Raw genomic sequence first — 18,151 nt, forward strand, 5'->3', positions numbered from 1 at the left:
ATTTAGTACTGTTTTTTATCTGAGATACAGATTAACAGCTTTGATGCTTTTTGCTTGGATTTGGAGTACAGCAAGGAAGCCAGCCAAACTGGGAAAATAGACATAAGTATTGTTTTCCCTTTTTTTCTGGAAAAGATCAGGAAGTATCTTAATTCTCTGCAAGTGTCTTCTGGATTTGGTGAGCTACTGGTCTGTCCTAAACCAACAATTCATAAGTTCTTCCCTGATCAAGTATGTAAGATGTAATTTGGAGTGTGTGTTTAGGGTTTTGTATCATTGACCCTGGTTCTGCCACTTGAACCTTACCTTTCTGGTTGACTCTTCTTGGCCACTTGGATTAAAGTGTTCCTCGGTATGAGTCAAGAATCTAAGAATCTATGAGTCTAAGCTAATAAAATTTTGATTAATTTTTTTTTACCTGTTTATTATGAGAGAGATATAGGAAAAAAGTAAGGAGTACTCTTGCTCCGACTACTTTACATGAGTGTACTTCATCAAAGACACATCTTAAAATTATAGTTCATAAACTAAGTATTAATATAATATAAACTTTAAAGCATTCCAGGATAATTGAAATGTTGTTTGTTTTATTTTTTTCTGAGGGGAAAAAATGGACCATGTGGTTTGTCAGTAAATACTGATAGCTGTATGATGTGTGGATTGCTGATCTTTGATTCAGTTGGAGATTTGTGCAATAGAATTAACTTGTGTGTCATTTTAAAGATTAATACATATGTGTATTTGTGATCAAGTAATTCAGGCCATCTGATTTGTGTTAATGCTTTCCTGCCACGCTACCAAAAAAGTGATATTTATAAGCAGTATAAATCACTGTGCAATGACATCTGCAGAGAAAAGCAACCTACTTCAGACCTCTCTCTACTTACCTCCTTTGTTTGCTGCCATAGCTGTAGTGTCCTTTCTTTGAGTGAAATGATGCATGCATTATTTGGAGATAATGTTAGATAAATTTATACTGTACTGAAAGCAATACCACAACAGATTCAGCAGTTAGAGAGTGGTGGCTGCATTTCTGAAGAGTTGCCTGGGGAGAAATTTTTCCCCAAGTGTTTTAAGTTACCATCTTTACTGTTTTGAATGATGAGTCTTGAGAAATGGTTTAAATCAATGAAAGAAAAAGGACAGATGTTTAATGGTATTTAGATGAGTTTTAAAAATCTCTTCAGGCATTGCAAAATGGTTCCATAGCTCCCTGTTTTGAAAGCTGGCTCTTGGTTCCATCCCATTACTACCTACTGCCTGCAAATAATATGGATTTTTCAGATAATGGTTATTTTGCAAAAGTTTGTTTAAAAAGATAGCGTTTTAATATGCTATTTATGGAAGTATGGAAGTAATTTCAGTTGAGGGCTGTCAAAGTATATTATTCCATCTTGTTTGGTTCTCTCCCATACAATAAAAGTTTCATCAACACTTCTATTTTAAAACCCCCATGTTCACAGAACTGTGACTTTTCCCAGGGAAATCCACTCCCAGTTCATCCTATATAATTTTTTTTTTTTTAAGATTTGTTTGTTCTCAGTGGAGATATTTTTCAGCATTTATTGACTTAATTTTTGGAATTTTTTTTAGCATCTTTCAGGCTTTAAAAATCTGCTTGACTTTTGAAGTGGCATTCTAATTTCTTCTGTTTCTTACACTTTACATACATTTTGTTTTCAATAGTGATTACAGATAAGAGCTACTCCTTTTAGATCTTTAGCTGTTCCAACAGAAAATTGTCTATGTGGTTAATTTGCTTTTAAAAATTGCAGTAAGTGTTGTGCAGCATTTAACTTATAATGATTATACATATAGAAATATATAGAAAAATCCAGTTTACATAATCTATGTGAATATTCAGTTATATTTCGTATTCATAAATTCAGTTAACAGTCCTGAGATAAAAATGGACCTTACAAATTTCAGGTGGTCTTATCTGTCTGATTCCCAGCATATAATTGTGATAAAATGTGCATCTTTCGCTATGTAGGGGGTATATAATTAACTATGTATATAATTCAAGTAGGTATATGGGGTCTTCTGGGTACTGGCTGTCCTGTTTAGCTTTTATTACCCAAATGAATTCTTAGTTACTGCCCCCCTGAAGAACAGGGTTGGCTTAGGAGCTTTGCAGCATAGGTTGACCTACGGCAGGGATAATCTGGTCAAGTTGTAGACTCCCAGAATAGTACTTTCCCAGAGAAGTTGTCTGTATTATGACTCTAAATGATAAGCTTCTAAGAGAAGGGCGTTTAGCTTATTCTGCTAGGCCTATCAGTATTTCTGTGTAGAAGATGAAAAATATTTGGATTCCATCTTTAGTCTAAACTAAAAGCTCTTGCTTTAACTGTAAAGGAGCCCAAGAAGGAGGGTGCCTACTGTTAACCCCTCTGGGGCTGAGATCCTCAGGAGTTCTAGCAGAGTAGTGCTGTCTTTCCCTTAATGCTCAGTTTACACACAAATCTTGGAATTCTCTAGCTCAGCAGTGAAAACAGTATTGCTTTTCATTGCTTCATGACCATTTGAATTCTTCGTAGAAGAATTACTGAAATTAGTGAATTACTGAAATAAAGAATTACTGAAATAGTAACGTTTGTGTTGTGCAAATGCTGAAGAAATACAAGAAGGATAATGCAGTGTAATAAAGGAATGTAAATAAGGGAGATGGTGAAATGAAATTAGTAATGAAAAATACAGGATATTTGGAAGTATCTGAATTGAATTCTTCGTAGAAGAATTCAAATAGGCACTGAATAGCAGGTCTTAATTTTCTGGATGGATTTTTTTTTTAATCTATGCTTGGAGGTGCCCTGAAAATTACTTGGCAAGTACTACATGAGGACACCATTTTATAATTAGTTTCAGAAGGGTGTCACTTTTTAGGTTTTCTGTGCTTCACCTAGTTTTGTATTTGCTGTAGTTTAAAATGAAATTTTTAATCTTTCTTTCCAGAAATAGCTCAGCTAGCTAATTGTGAGAGTGGGACAGCAGAAACTCTGGAAGTGGATGAATCAGTAAATGTAAGCTTTCCTGTTATGTCACTGCTGTTGCTGAATGTGAGCAAAGAAAATGTGTTGTGTTCCCCCCAACCCTGTCTGTTTTATTTTCTCTTGGTATATGTAAACAGATTGAATAAACATTGGTTAATCCTCACACTAATACCATGATGCTCAGCAGGCAGAAGGCTTTCAAAAACTATAACAAAACTTTCTACCTATTTTCCTGGATGTTTTAGTGTCTTTAGCTTCCATGAATTTAGTGTCAACCATGTGGCAATAGCTTTACCACAAAATCCACCAGTGCTTTCTTAGTTTCTGTTCAATCAATGTATATCTTTTTCTTCTAGAAGTACTTGTAAACTGTTTAATAAAACAAAGAATTTTAAAGAAATTTTGTAACAGTCCATTCACAGAGGCAGCTAATGATCAAAGTGAGAGACTCTGAACAGATCCAGTGGAGAGACAAGGAAGAAATGAGTAAGTTAGCAAATAGTCTGGATTCAGAAAGTTAGTTCAAGTGGATAGAGAAAGCAAGTGTTGTTTGAGGAGATGTGTGGGTAATTAGTGGTACTTTACGTGTATTTACAAATGATAGCCAGCATGGGTTATCTGTTAAAGTAGTTCTGATATGTAAGAGAAGAGACATGGTTCTCCGGTACATGTCATATTATATTGGAATAATTTCTGACATTCTGGCAAAAATGCCACTTATAAAGCCATAATTCCATAATTGACACAAAGGGTGTTTCTTACTCTGCTGCTTTCGTTCATTTGCATTTAAAATACTGTATTACACCCAAGCAGTATTTGGTGGAAGGATACTGACAAACTGGAGAAAAGACAGACAGAATAACTAGAAGGCTTAAAGGAAGTGCTGAAGTGCTTAACAGAATCTAAGGTGCGTTAGCTGAGAAACTGAAATAGTAACGTTTGTGTTGTGCAAATGCTGAAGAAATACAAGAAGGATAATGCAGTGTAATAAAGGAATGTAAATAAGGGAGATGGTGAAATGAAATTAGTAATGAAAAATACAGGATATTTGGAAGTATCTGAAAGCGTAGCTGTGGAATAAACGTATGTGGGAAGTGACAGGAAGCGTAACTTGCAAGCACAGGACTGTTCACAATCATACTAAATATGCAATTCGGAAGAATCCTGTACTGACAGGCAAGTGGGCTAAACAATTTAGTGTCCTCTCTGTCACCTCCTGTGTAGTTCATTATGTTAACATATTCACTGATCTTGCACTGAATTTTCTTTAGCAAGCACTTAATTGAAAATGTTCCAACCAGCTCTACTTTCAAATTCTAAGTATTACCGAACTGCTTGGATAGGGATCATGGAACTTCTCGGAGTTTTGGAAAACATTCAAAAACTATATTGTCAATTTGTAATGCTGAATTTGGAGTCCTGTGCCCTCATCTTTCCTCCCTGAACCCCAATTCTAATTCACACATATTGAAGATTAATTAAAAATTAAAGCTAGAAAAAAGGTTTTGCCATACTCAGGACAACTCAATTTTTAAAAAGTTCTGACAAGTAGGTAAAAGTGACTCTCTAAAGGTAGAATTAATGCATTTTTGTCTTCTATATTTTTCTCTTTCATTTTGTCTCTTTTCACAGTCTATTCTAAGTTATATCACACTCTACCCTAACATTAGTTTGAAATGTGCAAAAGTTTATTTGAATAAACAGGAACTCATCTGCAGTTTGTTGCTACCAGGCCGTAATATGAGATTTACTAAAATGGGAAGGCAACAGCCAACGAGAGCCTTGTGGGATTCACAGGAGTCCATAACTCCAGATAAGAGTTGCCAGTAACTACGTTACCAGAACCCCTCATGGCTGTAACCTTTGCATGTAGATAGATGGACAGTTTGCTGCGGTTCAGCAGATGAACCTGTCTGATGAAGAAGCAGCTTTGCTTCAGGAGTCCCTTGGTCCCTCTCTGTGCTGACTGTGACTGACTGGCCAGAGCTTTTACCTGGTGATGATTGGGTTTTTTTGTTTGTTTGTTTTTTCACCTGATTTTGAAAACAAGTACTGTTTTAACTTTGTTCTTTCTCATCTCTTCCTTTGAAGAGCTCTAATACCTCACTGAAGCTGCAGAGGAAACCTCGGGAAAGTGATTTTGAAACAATTAAACTGATTAGTAATGGAGCTTATGGGTGAGTAATCCCTGAGTGAGACAAGTCCTTTGCATTTTAGTTCTGCTTAACTTTCCATTATTTCTTATTTCAGGGATCTTTGTGTGAGAGTGAGTTTGTACTGCCACATTTTTCATTTTACTTTTCTGTTTTGTTACTAATATTTGAGTTTACAAGTTTTTGGAAAGTTTGCTAGGCAATAATTAATTACTGTGTGCTGCGGTAAATTAAAGTACCGAATATTAAACCACTAAGATTTTTCAGAAGTGGGTATCCTGCTATAGATAAAACCTGAATAAATGAAAAGGCAAATTTAAAGTCACCTTTATAATACTGGAAAGAGCCTGTGCTTATGCAGATATGAGACAGAATAAAACTTCATTTGTAGGGAGACGGATTGATAAAAATAAGTGCTTACTTGACCTAAAAATATAGGTGAAATAGAAATAAATTTCCTGAAGTAGGGAAGCAGTGTTCTCCATGGATGCTCTTCTAATCCTTAAGTTTTAACCAATTAGATTTAAAGGAATTGGCATTACTTTATTAGTTTCTAGCAATTGCACAACTTGCTGCCCAGTGTGAGTTGTAAGTCAGTCAGTCATCTGGAGATATCCCCACAAGGCTAAAAGAACATTTTGGTAACCTGGGCCTTAAATGAACAGCAAACGTTACCTGAACACCAGATGTGTGGGAAGTACTGTGCAGTGATGGTGTCTGTCTTCAGTCACCTCTTCTGATCCAGTACTACCTGTTAGAGCCTTGTTTGGCTCCTCCTCTACATTGAAATATATCGAGACAGGAACTGTTGGTCTCTGTAATCTGCAGGAAGAGGAGGGATGTATATTGGTTCAAAAAAGAGAGATTTCCATCTTGAGGTGAGGAGCCCACAACCAAATAAGACTTGGCAGTGGAGGAGGGCTGTGCTGCTCTCCAGCAGAGACCCCATTAGACTGACCCTGCTCTGCGCCGCCTCTGCTTGAGGCAGAAAGCAGTAGTGACCTGATACGACTGAGCACTCTTTGAAGAAATCCTGGACATAGGAGAAGGAACACCTGCGGTATACCCACTGGAGTTTCTGTGCCTGTTTAATGGCCTGAGGCTGATTATCTCTCTGATGATATTTAGTTAAAGGTGACTCTGAGTTCTGGAACAGGAGGCATTTAATACTGTTGGTCGTGGTAACTTGTGTGAAGGCTATTTGTGTCCAGATGTGTTTACCTAGCTCAGCAAAAATCCTGAAGGAAATAGCATAATTTGAATTAAAGTTATGTAAATATTCAAATACAACTTCTCACTAGTCAACCTCTGCTCCATTTTCTCAGAATTTCTCCACAGGCAAACTCGTTGCTTATTGTATGTCAGCCTCTCCCAATTACCTCACTACCTCAAAAGCCTTTCAGCAGTTAGCAGTAGATGCTGCACCCCTCCCTGGCTGCACCCCTTTCTCCTTTCCTTGGCAGATTCTAAGTCCCCTCCATTCCTCCTTTCATCTCTTTGTCTTACTGGAGGAGGATAGGAGGAACTGTGTTGGGTGGGCCCCCATTGGAGAAAGAAGTGTCAAGAGTCATTGAATCTGTCCAGCCTCCCAGCAGTTTTTGGTTGCTGAGGGATGGGGGGAGGAGGGAGCAGCTGCAGAAGGGCATAATGTAGTCAGCAGTGTGAGGCCTGAAAGCTGAAGTCAGAAGTTCTGTGGTTCTTGCTCCGTGGGTGTTACAGGCAGAAGGAGCTTCAATGAGCCATTAAGAAATACAGACTGGAGACAACTGCCCATCTGAAACCAGAGATAATTAAGGATCTGAAAAGCTGGAAAGAACAGAGGAAAAGCCATGGCCTTCCATGACACACATGATTTTTTTTCCCCTCATGTTTGTGGCTGGGAAAATCAACACTTACGAAATACCTTATAAAAGCCAATAACAAGCAAAATTGGCAATGTAATGCTGTAAAAATTGGATGAGACCCTGATAAATATGAGAAGGAGAGGTGATAGAGAATTAATACCTTGGAGTGTATTCAGTTTGTTCATGAATCATCATCTTTAGCAAATGTAAAAACAGGAGTAGGCTGACAGGTTATACTGTGATAGTATTAGTGGAAATTGAAAAGCTCATCAATTTAGTAGAGTGCTATTACTTCCATCATTAAGGAAGTAATAACAAAGGTAGATTTTGTTGATTTGGATTTTTCTTTTAAATCATTACTTCTTAGAAGAAAAATCAAGAACAAGAAAACAAACGGCCCCTTACAATTCATGTAGAGGGAAAGAAACACCCTCAGTGAAATGTCAGACAATAAACTTCTAAAAGTATTTACTCACTTTTAAAAGTGATTTTAGCACCTATTGAATATTGTAAGTTGAGGAGGCTTGAGCTGCTAAATTCTCTTGGTTACCACTTTTTCAAAACGACCTGTGTCCTTGAAAATCTCCACCATGGTATATCAGACAAGTGGGACAGACTGTAAAATCAACAGACCATTTTTTAATCTTTATTAAGTGAGTTTTTCTTTTTTCTGTTGGCACCAGTACAGTTGATGGTTAATTTACTCAAAAATTATGGTCAAGTTTAAAGGGGAGCTCATTAAGATAACCTAAATGCTTTCTAACCCATCTACAAAATGTAGTGTAATAAACCAATGATATCTGTTTCTTGTGAATATAAAGCAATAAATTGTCCTAAAGACATTTTTTGCAGTTCATTTACAAATGTAAACAGCTGAAATAAAAGTTACTGTTGTTATGCTACAAGGATTATTTTTTCCCTTGTGTCTTTTTCCAGGCCACTAATTTTTGGAAATCATCTAAAGATGTGTGAATTCTACCTGTGCTTCATTGATTTATTCTCAAAAAATGTCATTGCACATGTTTTGTGCTCTGACTTATTAAAGATTCAGTATTCTGTAGTAATATTTTACTTATTTTGAGGCTATAATGGAGGGTTTGATTCTGAATCAATTAAAGGAAACCTCTGTTCTTTTATTTTGCTGTGGTGTTTTTGCCTTTATTAGTGAAATAGAAAGTTTTGACTGCTTGACATTTGTTGGTCTTGGCATGCTGTAGCAGAGATTTGTTAGATATGCTAAACTTTATGAGTTTAAATGTAAACTATTGGTTTTGTGAAGGTTTGGGTAAATATCTTAGCAGTTCTCTACTTTTAATTGATTGGGTAAACTCATTTATAGAGCAATTGAATGACTGTATAGTAGATGAGGTGTCATAGATGAGGCTTTTGGGAATGGCTAGGAATATACAAGAAGTTTAACAAGCTGTGAATCAGTAAACAGTGTAGGATTCTGGCCAAGTCATTAAGGGTTTCACAAGCTGTCTATATGACTTTTTTCAGCCAGTCAAAACTTTTCATACTTCCCAAATTTTAAACTTTTTATGCAATCACAGCAACATTTTTTCCATATTCCAACTTGCAAGAGGTAGCAGGTAGTAGTAGTCCAACTCAAGTTAATATCAGCGTGGTTTCCTGAAACAGCTCAACAAAATAAAGATTACATTTGATCTCAGGGAAGTGAGTTATGTTAGTTCAATACATCTTCACCAATTTATAAATGTATCTGCTTAAACCAAATGCATGATATCCCTTTTCGTCCTACCTGGAATGCTTTTACTTCTGCAGGGATGATAATGCCAATATGTACATGACATACTGGCTAATGGTGTTGCTTGATAAATTTAAAAACTCGGAAGCAGTGTTATCTTGAGCAGCTGCTGCACCTAACCTGTGAATATTCCTGCCCCTTCTCTACTCTGTTGATAGTACTGTAGTGGGAATGGGACTAAGGAAGTTACTCAGCTGTAGAATAAAACTCCCATCGCTCAAGTTAATTCATCATCAGCCTGGCAACCACCAGTTCAGAAGTGGAAGGGGAGAGGGGGATATGTGGCTTTGTAGGTTCACTTAAGTAGCACCAGACAGTTTACCCATCAGAATTTTGGACACCGGTTTAAATCACTTTGAATCTGCGTTTACTAGTTACTAGCTTCCATGAAGATAGAAAGCATTTCTACTGTTAGCTATGGAAGGGTGGTTTAATTTTTCAAAATTGATGGCATATTAGAACAACTAGGACGAGTACCAGTTGTGAGAGAAGGATCAAAGCCATCATGTTCTCTTCATCATGTGGCCAGCTTCTCATTTCTTTCTAGGCAGACTGGGATAAGTCTGATATTGTCCCAGATTGTCCCAGAGCTCAGAAGCATTGAATGCTTATGTCAGGACCGCTGCAGTGCTCCAGATAGCCTTTCCCCTTACCCCCATATAACTCTGATCTGGTCATGGACATTGCCTAGCTATGATATGGTGCAGTGCTGCTTTTAAATTCTAATCTTAAATAACTATCTGTACACTTTAGCATATTGCTGCAACATGAATCACAACCTCAGAAGTAGCTTCTCTTCACTGGAGGCTACGTCAGACATAATTCCAGGCTAGTACAGTATTTAACAGTCTCTTCCGAGGAAATTACTTGTGAAAATGAATTTCACGTGGTCAGCAGGTGAAATTTTTAAGCAACAAGTACAGTACCTGTGTCTCCACAAGGAGTTCAAGGTCTTTTGACAGATTAGAAAATTTGGTAAAAGCAAGTGATATGGCTATATTAGCCCTAAGCACTGAATGTAGAATAAATTGTAAAATGGCTCTAAAAATTTTAAGTTACTGAAGAGCTGTAAACTAGCCCTGAAGCCTGCCTGACTTTTTTCAGTAATTAAAGATTTTCAATTTAGAGAAAAAACAGGAGTCATTGCTGTAAGATTGGAGTGATTGATTTCATAATATTTAATTTGGACTAATTCAGGAAACCAGTTAAATATTTTGTCATCTTTTTTTTGTGATCTTAACGGTGCACAGTGTTTGATAATTGTGCCTAGTTAGCGATATTATGGAGATACTTTTTCAAGCTGAGATTTATGTTGGAAGTGAAATAAGGTAATGTTTGAACAGTGCTAAAGTTGATGAATGTTCTTGTTTCTCTTGAAAAGTGAACTGTATTTGCTATGTTGAACTACAGCATCGGTAAAATACAGAGCACTTGCATACCTGTTGAAATTTGCACAGTGAAATTAGGGGATGTTTTGGAAATGCTTGTCACCATGTTATGAAAACAGAAAGCTGGGGGGAGAAAGGAAGGCAAATTCTTCACTTGAAACCATTGGAGTACTGCAACACTACCACTCTAGTTGAGGCTTTGCAGGCAGACAGAGCATGCCACTGTTATTGAATGGATCAACAGGGCAATCTGGGTGTTCTTCCTACACTGTTTTTGTGTCAAAGAATCCTTAAATTTGAAATTATCTTTATTATATACTGAAGGTCATGAACAGCATTTAATGATAAACATGCTGCTGGCTGGGGCATAGTTTTCTTCATAAAGTATAAATGCTGTTTGCTAGGGTTACTGTGATGGGAGGACGTGAGGATGGTAGACATTTTTGTATGTTAAAGATAATTTAAAAGCACTTTTTGTAGCATAAACAGTGTATACGTATGTAAGAATGAGGAAGACTATTGCGTCGCAGTTGTCTTTGGAGTCTGGTACACTTAAAATAAACAGTGTTTTCCTGAGGAATTACAGAATCCCAGAGGAGTCATACAGTTTTCGGCTTGTGATGTAAGACTGGAGAATGCAGTTTAGACAGCTGGGAAAATATAGCCAGCATGTCCCAGATATTTAGTGGGCTAAACAGTCTTTGAAGCTTAATGGTTAATAATTTTTAAATATGGTAGTAATGATCTTGCAGATGCATGCAATTGGCAGGGAGAATTTATTAAGAATCTATAATAATATGCTCTGGAACTATCTGCCTCTCACAAGTGCATCTTGGCACACTGTCCAGTCTAAAACTCCTGAGGAATATCTGTGTGCCAACTCCTCAGTTAGTCCTCAGTTCATTCATATAACTAGTTTTTTTAAAGGACTGAGGTTTCAGGCATTACTTTTCTATATTCCACCAGTGCATAGGGGGACTGAAACAGGGAAAAGAAAAGATGAAATTACAGGAGATTAAGAAGCTAAGGCTGAAAGACAGTTGATGGCAACAAATAAGAGAGGAAAACCAAAACATAAGGGAAAGAAAAGCAAGGGAAAGAGTTGTAATGAAAGAGTGGAGAGAGAAGTGAGGATGAGGGGAGCAGTAGGAAGAGGTGCAGGACAAAAGGCATGAAGCCAGCAGTGAGGAGTGCTGGAGCTGAATTTCAGCTCAGGCTGTATTCCAGCTTGGGAGAGGCAGAAGGGAGTGAGACTCAGTAGGAGGCACGAAGGGTTGGGCTTGCCTTGGGTTTTGTCCAAGGTAGTTTTCATCTACTTTCATAATTGTGTAGTGTGTTTTGCCTGCTCCTTATCTTCCCTGCTCCTGGGAAGATCTTCATAGAAATAGTAAGGCAAGAGTTGCTTTTTGTGTTTAAGTAATTGTATGCTGATAATTGGACCTCCTGGGGACAATAAATTTAAAATTTAAAAACTCCATAATTGAGTCCTATTCCCTTCCCCCTCCGCCCACCCGCCCCTCTGCCCCCCCCTCCCCGTTTTCTCCTTTGAGTCCTTTCTTTCCATAAACACTTACTACTGTGGTAATTGTATTCTGGAGGTGGTATAAGCATTAAATGCTACAAAGTAGATTTCAAGCAGGGCAAACATTTTTAGGATTTGCCCCAAGGGATTTTGAGAAATGCAGCAATGTCCTGTGTCAGTGTTTCGCAGCAGGGTGATTCCTTCTCCTTAGCTTTGAAAGACAACAGTGTTTGCCCAAGTGAGGTTTTCTTTCCCTTTCCTTCCCTCACTGCCTTTGCCTTATCTAACCAGACTCACAGGAAACTTTGTACCCAGCAGCCGAGTGGAAATTCTGCTTGTAAAGATACATCATAGTCCCCTATTACCATGTGGTTGATGCAGTGATCTTTGTTTCAGGTTACCTACTGGTGACCTGCCTCTGATAGAGGTCAGTGCTGATGTCAGGGACTGAAAAAAGGACAGAGGATTTTGCACCTTGTGATGAGGGAACCACCCCAACGAGCAACTTCTGAGCAACCTTCATAAAAAGCCTGTGTCGTGTTTTAAAATCCCCAGGACTGAGTCTGAGTCATGTTTACCTTACAGCAGACCTACAGAATGAGCATTTGTCACAATGATTTGTAGCACTGTGCCATAGCTGGGTTTCATATGTAATCCTTTGTTAATGGGGATGCCCAAAATCTACCTGAGCTGAGAGCATTTGCTGTTATATCTGTTGTTTATTTGGGGGAGTGAGAGGAAAGTGGAGGAGAGCTGCATGGTTTTAGTTTGCATACTAATTTGTGTTGACTGAGATTCATCCCAGTTATGAAGCAAAATGAGATTTGTAATCATTCTTTAATGTGAAAGACAGCCAACAACTTTAAAACAAGTCTCCTATATAATATATATACCGTTTTTTTAAAAAAAAAAATTTGTTTAAAAATGTATTTTTAATAGTTAATCAGACTTTTTTTCTTTGTCCCTCCCATTTGAACTTTTTAGCGCGGTTTATTTTGTGAGACACAAAGAAACCAGACAAAGATTTGCCATGAAGAAAATTAATAAGCAAAATCTCATCCTCCGAAACCAGATTCAACAGGCCTTTGTTGAGCGTGATATCCTGACATTTGCAGAAAATCCATTTGTTGTCAGCATGTATTGCTCCTTTGAAACAAGACGTCACTTATGCATGGTCATGGAATATGTGGAAGGTAAAATGTCTGTTCTGTTTTACAGAGGAGGAAGAGAGTTTTCTTACACCAAGAAAGAAAAATAACCCATATGATACTTATTAGAAAGCCCTCCCGTGTGTCCTCTGTATTCTAGCAGTTCAGATTTAGGATCTAGATCCAACAGCAAGGTGTTTGTGGGTTTTTTTTCCCCCAGTCATTATCCCCCAGTAAACAGCTTGTAGAACACTTGTGCTCCAACTATAATGAGAAATAACTGCTCTTAGGGTAAGTTTCCTATAGACTGTAATCAGAAGTGTGCTATCATTCAGAGTTCACGTGGAAATGTTTGCTTTTTTTCTAGAGTTCAGATTTTCATTAGTACGTGTGGGGATATTTGTAATAGTTATTTTTACAGAGAAATAGGAAAGAGGAGACAATTTGAAAAGATGCTAATGCTGAAGGCGAACAGTGGACAGAAGCATTGTGTGGGCTTCCCTGCCCCTGACACTTTTTTTTTCTTTTTTTTCACCTTTTATTCCCTTAAGTAGCAGCATGTACTTTATTGGTTTCAGATTAATCTTTGTACTGCTCTCTCCCAGCTTCCCAGTGTGTTTCCAGTACAGTAGTTCGTGGGGTCACATGTTCAGTTGAATCATCTGATTAGAAAATAAACATTTATGACTGTTGTTTGGGTCCCTTTCTGCATCATATATGGTTTATACTGATACACCTCAGACTTTATAGCATCATCTGGAACATTTGTCCTATTTCCACAGGTGGAGACTGTGCTACTTTGATGAAGAATATGGGTCCCTTACCTGTAGACATGGCAAGGATGTACTTTGCAGAGACTGTTCTGGCCTTGGAATACCTTCATAATTATGGAATTGTACATAGGGATTTGAAACCAGACAAGTATGTGTATGGAATACAACTGAAAGAGGACTTTGAATTGGTAGATAAAATGTGAAAGATTTAAACTTGCTTTGAATATTTTTTTTTCTAGTGAATGATATGCAAATTCACAATATTTGAATTTTCATTACTTGAAGTTACAGAAAATATATTTTTTTCCAAAAGAGCTAATTAAGAATTTTCTGCGTTTAAGATGAAAGGGGCTATCAGAGTAGCTAAAAAAAAAAAAGGTTTACTTTTCTGTTTGAAATGGAGGGGAATGCATTTGGTTAGTAAGGAAAAGTTTTTTCAAAGTATGGTTCAACCACTGTTTAATACAAAATATCATTAACTTGCAGATATCTGCATATATGAAGACAAAATTGAACAAATGGAGAAATGTTTCTTGTTGCATGATTTTTGGGGGCGATTTTGTTTTTTCAGGGGTTTGGGTTTTTTATTTTCAATATTGAGAAGTACAGTATTACTCCTATACATACAAATTAACATTACAGCAAGTAGCTGAAGTACAAAGTAAGGCCATTGAAACTCCATTAATCTTCTTCCTGTTTCAGATTAAAAAAGAAAAAAAGAAAAAGAATTGGAGTCTTGGGTGTTAACTGACAATACCTTCATAGAGCATGATACCTTAGGACAGTGAAGTGTTAGTTACTAGCTTAATATCTGAGAGATTTTTCAAATGCATGATCCACCTCATACCGGACTGGAAATGCTCACATCACTTCAAAAGCGACATGTACCCTATTTTAGGTCTCTCAGATGATAGCTTCCTTCTAGCTTCTAGCATTCAGCTCTCAGGACTTCTGTAGTTCAATAACACATAAAAAGTTTGTTTACCTCTGATAATAATAGTTACAAAAGTAAGACTGAGATTTTTAACGTGTTTATTTTGTACCTAGTTAAATCACTTCTTAAGCTGTGTTTATACTTTTACAGTGCTATTGAAACCTTTTTCTCTAGGTATTATAGCAGTAATAACAATTATAAGCACATAAAGTTGAATTATATCACTATAACTTAAAATCTTTCGATTTTTCAGTTTATTAGTAACATCCATGGGCCATATAAAGCTTACAGACTTTGGCCTGTCAAAAGTGGGGCTAATGAGTTTGACTACCAATCTCTATGAGGGTCATATTGAGAAGGATGCCAGAGAATTCCTTGACAAACAAGTAAGAAATGGCCTTTTTTTATTTCTACATTGAGTGTTCACATGAAATAATGTTTTGCCAGCAGAATGTGCCATAATACCAAATAAACCATTGTTATTTCTGCTCTGGTTTTCCAACTGAATATGTCATTTATTTTTATTGATGCCTTGCAGATTGTTCTAGGCTTTTTTCTTTCTGCATTAGGATCTATTAGTAAGATGAACAACCTAATTGTGTGCAAGTTAATCTGTGAGAGAGACAAATGGAACCTGTTTTTATGAGGAATTATGATGTCTCAACAGAGTACTTGTGGAGCTCATTATGCGTTGTAGAACCAAGGGTGCTAAAATCGGTGCTATGGCCCATTTTCCTTTAAGCATGCCTCATTACCATTGCTCACAATCTGTTCACTGTAGAAGTTCTGTAAGATAAAACCACCACAACTCCCATGCAAACATAAGGATATGTTGTAAGTTACATAAAATACTTGCTATGATGGGCTCCCATCTACAAAGCACAGATTGTTCTTTGCATCACAGATACACAAATGTTGATTATGATGCTTCTTAATATAGGTAAGTTGTTCTAAAAGCATTAGCTGTTATGCAGACTTAGCAGACTAAACCTGACAGAATTCCATTTTTCCATGTTTCCATATTAATTTACATTTCAAAAATTACAAATAATGTGACATAGCTGAGTTAGACTCATTTACCATCATGCTTGTTTTCTTTCTTTTAGGTCTGTGGTACACCTGAATACATAGCTCCTGAAGTGATACTGAGACAGGGTTATGGAAAACCAGTGGACTGGTGGGCTATGGGAATTATTCTTTATGAATTTCTTGTTGGATGTGTGCCATTCTTTGGAGATACACCAGAAGAACTGTTTGGACAAGTAATCAGTGGTGAGGATAATCACAAAAAAAATATGATTCAATTTCTGTTAATAGTAAATGTATTTACAACTTTACTGATAGACCAGGTTTTCAAACTAGTTTTGCTCAAAAAATCCACCATTATTGTAATATTGTAAAACACAATTTGCTAGCAAAGTAGTAAGAATAAATACGGATTAAAAGCCGAACTTACTATATATTGTTTCTAAGTACAGAAATTCAATGATATATAATACAATGGTTAAGCTGCACTGTTTGGAAAAGCAAAGCAGTATCAGTAAAAAAGTCGTCCTACTGTGGCAATAGTGATTTCAGTCTTTGGTAAATAAATTGTAGCAGAGAAGAAACAGTTAAAATAAATTTGCATAAATGGGAAAATGCCTCATGGCACAAGGAAGAAATTAACAAATATGTAATAAACTCTAAAACAAATGTCTCCCGAATAATAAATACTGAGAAAGAGAAGGAAACAAACTCAGTTCACAGATTGTTAATGATTTAATTGGTGATTGTTGTAGTGTACTGTTATTTCTGTGGCAGCTGTTCTTCTTCCATTTAAAATTCAGTAACCTTTTAGATCTTAACCTGCAAATTGACCCTAAGTGTTATATGGCTTGTGACAAAACTGAATGATAATTAAACAGACTTGTTCACTATCCTATGCTGTTTCTATAAATTTCCCAGGTGCATAGATGTAGAGAGTCTCTATTTATGACACAAGTTTAACAAAATGGCACCTCTGTTACTATTTCCCAGTCTGTTTTAATGGTCTGCTTAAAATGTCCAGAAGCTCAGAATGCACCTCTGTTTCCTTATTCTCTGAGAATGCAACAAATCCCCTTTTGTACTTAAGGAGACACTGTCATCATCTTGCTTTCCTCCATCTCTGAAGTTGAAAGCCAGGCTTGTTTGTAAACTGTATTGAAATGCCTGTAACCTCTTTATACAATATCCTAGCTGTTTGTGGATTTATAAATTTATAACCATGTTGTTTTCTGATGTGATATGCTGAGGCCTGAGTGGCAAAAGGAAGGAACTATTTAATTAACACAAGGAGCAAATTATGTCTTTTTTGTGAATGCCTTGTGGCTGCAATACATATTCATGCTTTATTTCCCAAATCAGATTTAAACTGCAGTGGAAGCTGTAGGCAGGAAAACATGGAAATAACTCATGGTTTTATTGCATTTCTGGACATGTGCACCTGTGTTTTTATCCTTATACTGTCTGACTTGGAGAAGGGGAGGGAATAGTCTTAAAATTAATGACAAAAGTTGCACTTCAGACTTTATTTGGCTTGTGGCATTAATTTTACATTTTGTAAAACGTGTTACAATCTAGCTGATGCTTATGTAAATAACTTTATCTGTTTAAATGTGTCCATTTATCTTACATAAATTATTTGTTGAAGTGTATTTGTTAACCTGATCTATTTCCACTCACTCTCCAAGGCTGTTGATCAGCCTAGTTTCCTGTTCTGATGTTGACTTATCATTTTTTTCTTTTTTTTTAGATATTCTTATTTACTGAAATAATTCTTAGTGTTTCTAGAAGAACTCTTGTTGGATAAGTTTCCTGTGCTAAAATAAATGATCCCTTTGTATTCAACTGTAAAAGCTGTGTTGAAGAACCCAAACTGTAGCCTAGACTTTTATTCCAGTTATTGTGGGCAAAATCTATATTCTACTTGAAATTCTATTTTAAAATCTTACCATTGCCTTCTTTGTAGGTTGCCTTTCCTGCCCCCAGGTTTCCTCCCCAAAGGAAAACTGTGGGAGGCATCAGTGTAAACTTACATGCCAAAAGTGATAGGAGTTTAAAATATTGCTCCAGAAACAGATTACATTTCATGCCTGTTTATTTCAGTACTTTTCCTTAAAGTCTGAAATACGGAGGTTAAACTTGTATGTAGCTTTTTATGATTATTTCTCCAGGTACAATTATTTTGAAGAAGTCTAGATCATATGACAGCAAAATCCTTAACAGCCTTCTGTATTTCCTGAGCTCCTAATGTTCTATTTCTCTGTCACCAAAATCCTTGTACCTTCCAAGAAACGTCTGCAGAGTTTTGTCTAAAACCTGAAATGTATTGCATTTGTGGAGGCAGCTTCTGCTAAAAGCCAGACAAAACTTGCTATGTAGGCTTTTAGAAAGTTCATGTTCATAGGCAGGATATCCTGTCTTGATTGCATGATTTATGTCCAGCTTGCCATGAAGTGCAAAAGCCATAGTAGTATAAGAGTCAGTAGAGGAGAAGGTGGTTTTCCTTGGAAGTATGAGACTCTTGAAGAAAAGTTCCATTGTTGTGTATGTCTCCAGAACAGAGTGATACCTGGACCCTTAGTCATGGGAGTAATGACTTCAG

The 18,151-nt window shown here is 36.8% G+C and overlaps 1 protein-coding gene across 10 annotated transcripts in view; it reads left to right on the forward strand.

The window, feature by feature from the left end:
* Positions 1 to 18,151, forward strand: part of MAST4 (microtubule associated serine/threonine kinase family member 4) — a 293,188-nt gene that overhangs the window by 254,023 nt on the left and 21,014 nt on the right. For all 10 annotated transcript variants that reach the window (XM_027732346.2, XM_039384378.1, XM_039384380.1 and 7 more), the window contains 6 exons: positions 2,956 to 3,023; positions 5,085 to 5,170; positions 12,653 to 12,861; positions 13,599 to 13,737; positions 14,777 to 14,909; positions 15,630 to 15,795. In XM_027732346.2, coding sequence (XP_027588147.2) covers positions 2,956 to 3,023; positions 5,085 to 5,170; positions 12,653 to 12,861; positions 13,599 to 13,737; positions 14,777 to 14,909; positions 15,630 to 15,795 — 801 coding nt within the window. The remainder of the gene's footprint in view (positions 1 to 2,955; positions 3,024 to 5,084; positions 5,171 to 12,652; positions 12,862 to 13,598; positions 13,738 to 14,776; positions 14,910 to 15,629; positions 15,796 to 18,151) is intronic.

Source organism: Pipra filicauda, unplaced genomic scaffold (assembly GCF_003945595.2).
Source record: "Pipra filicauda isolate LSUMZ 115617 unplaced genomic scaffold, ASM394559v2 scaffold34_size3990699_pilon, whole genome shotgun sequence".
NCBI lineage: Eukaryota > Metazoa > Chordata > Aves > Passeriformes > Pipridae > Pipra > Pipra filicauda.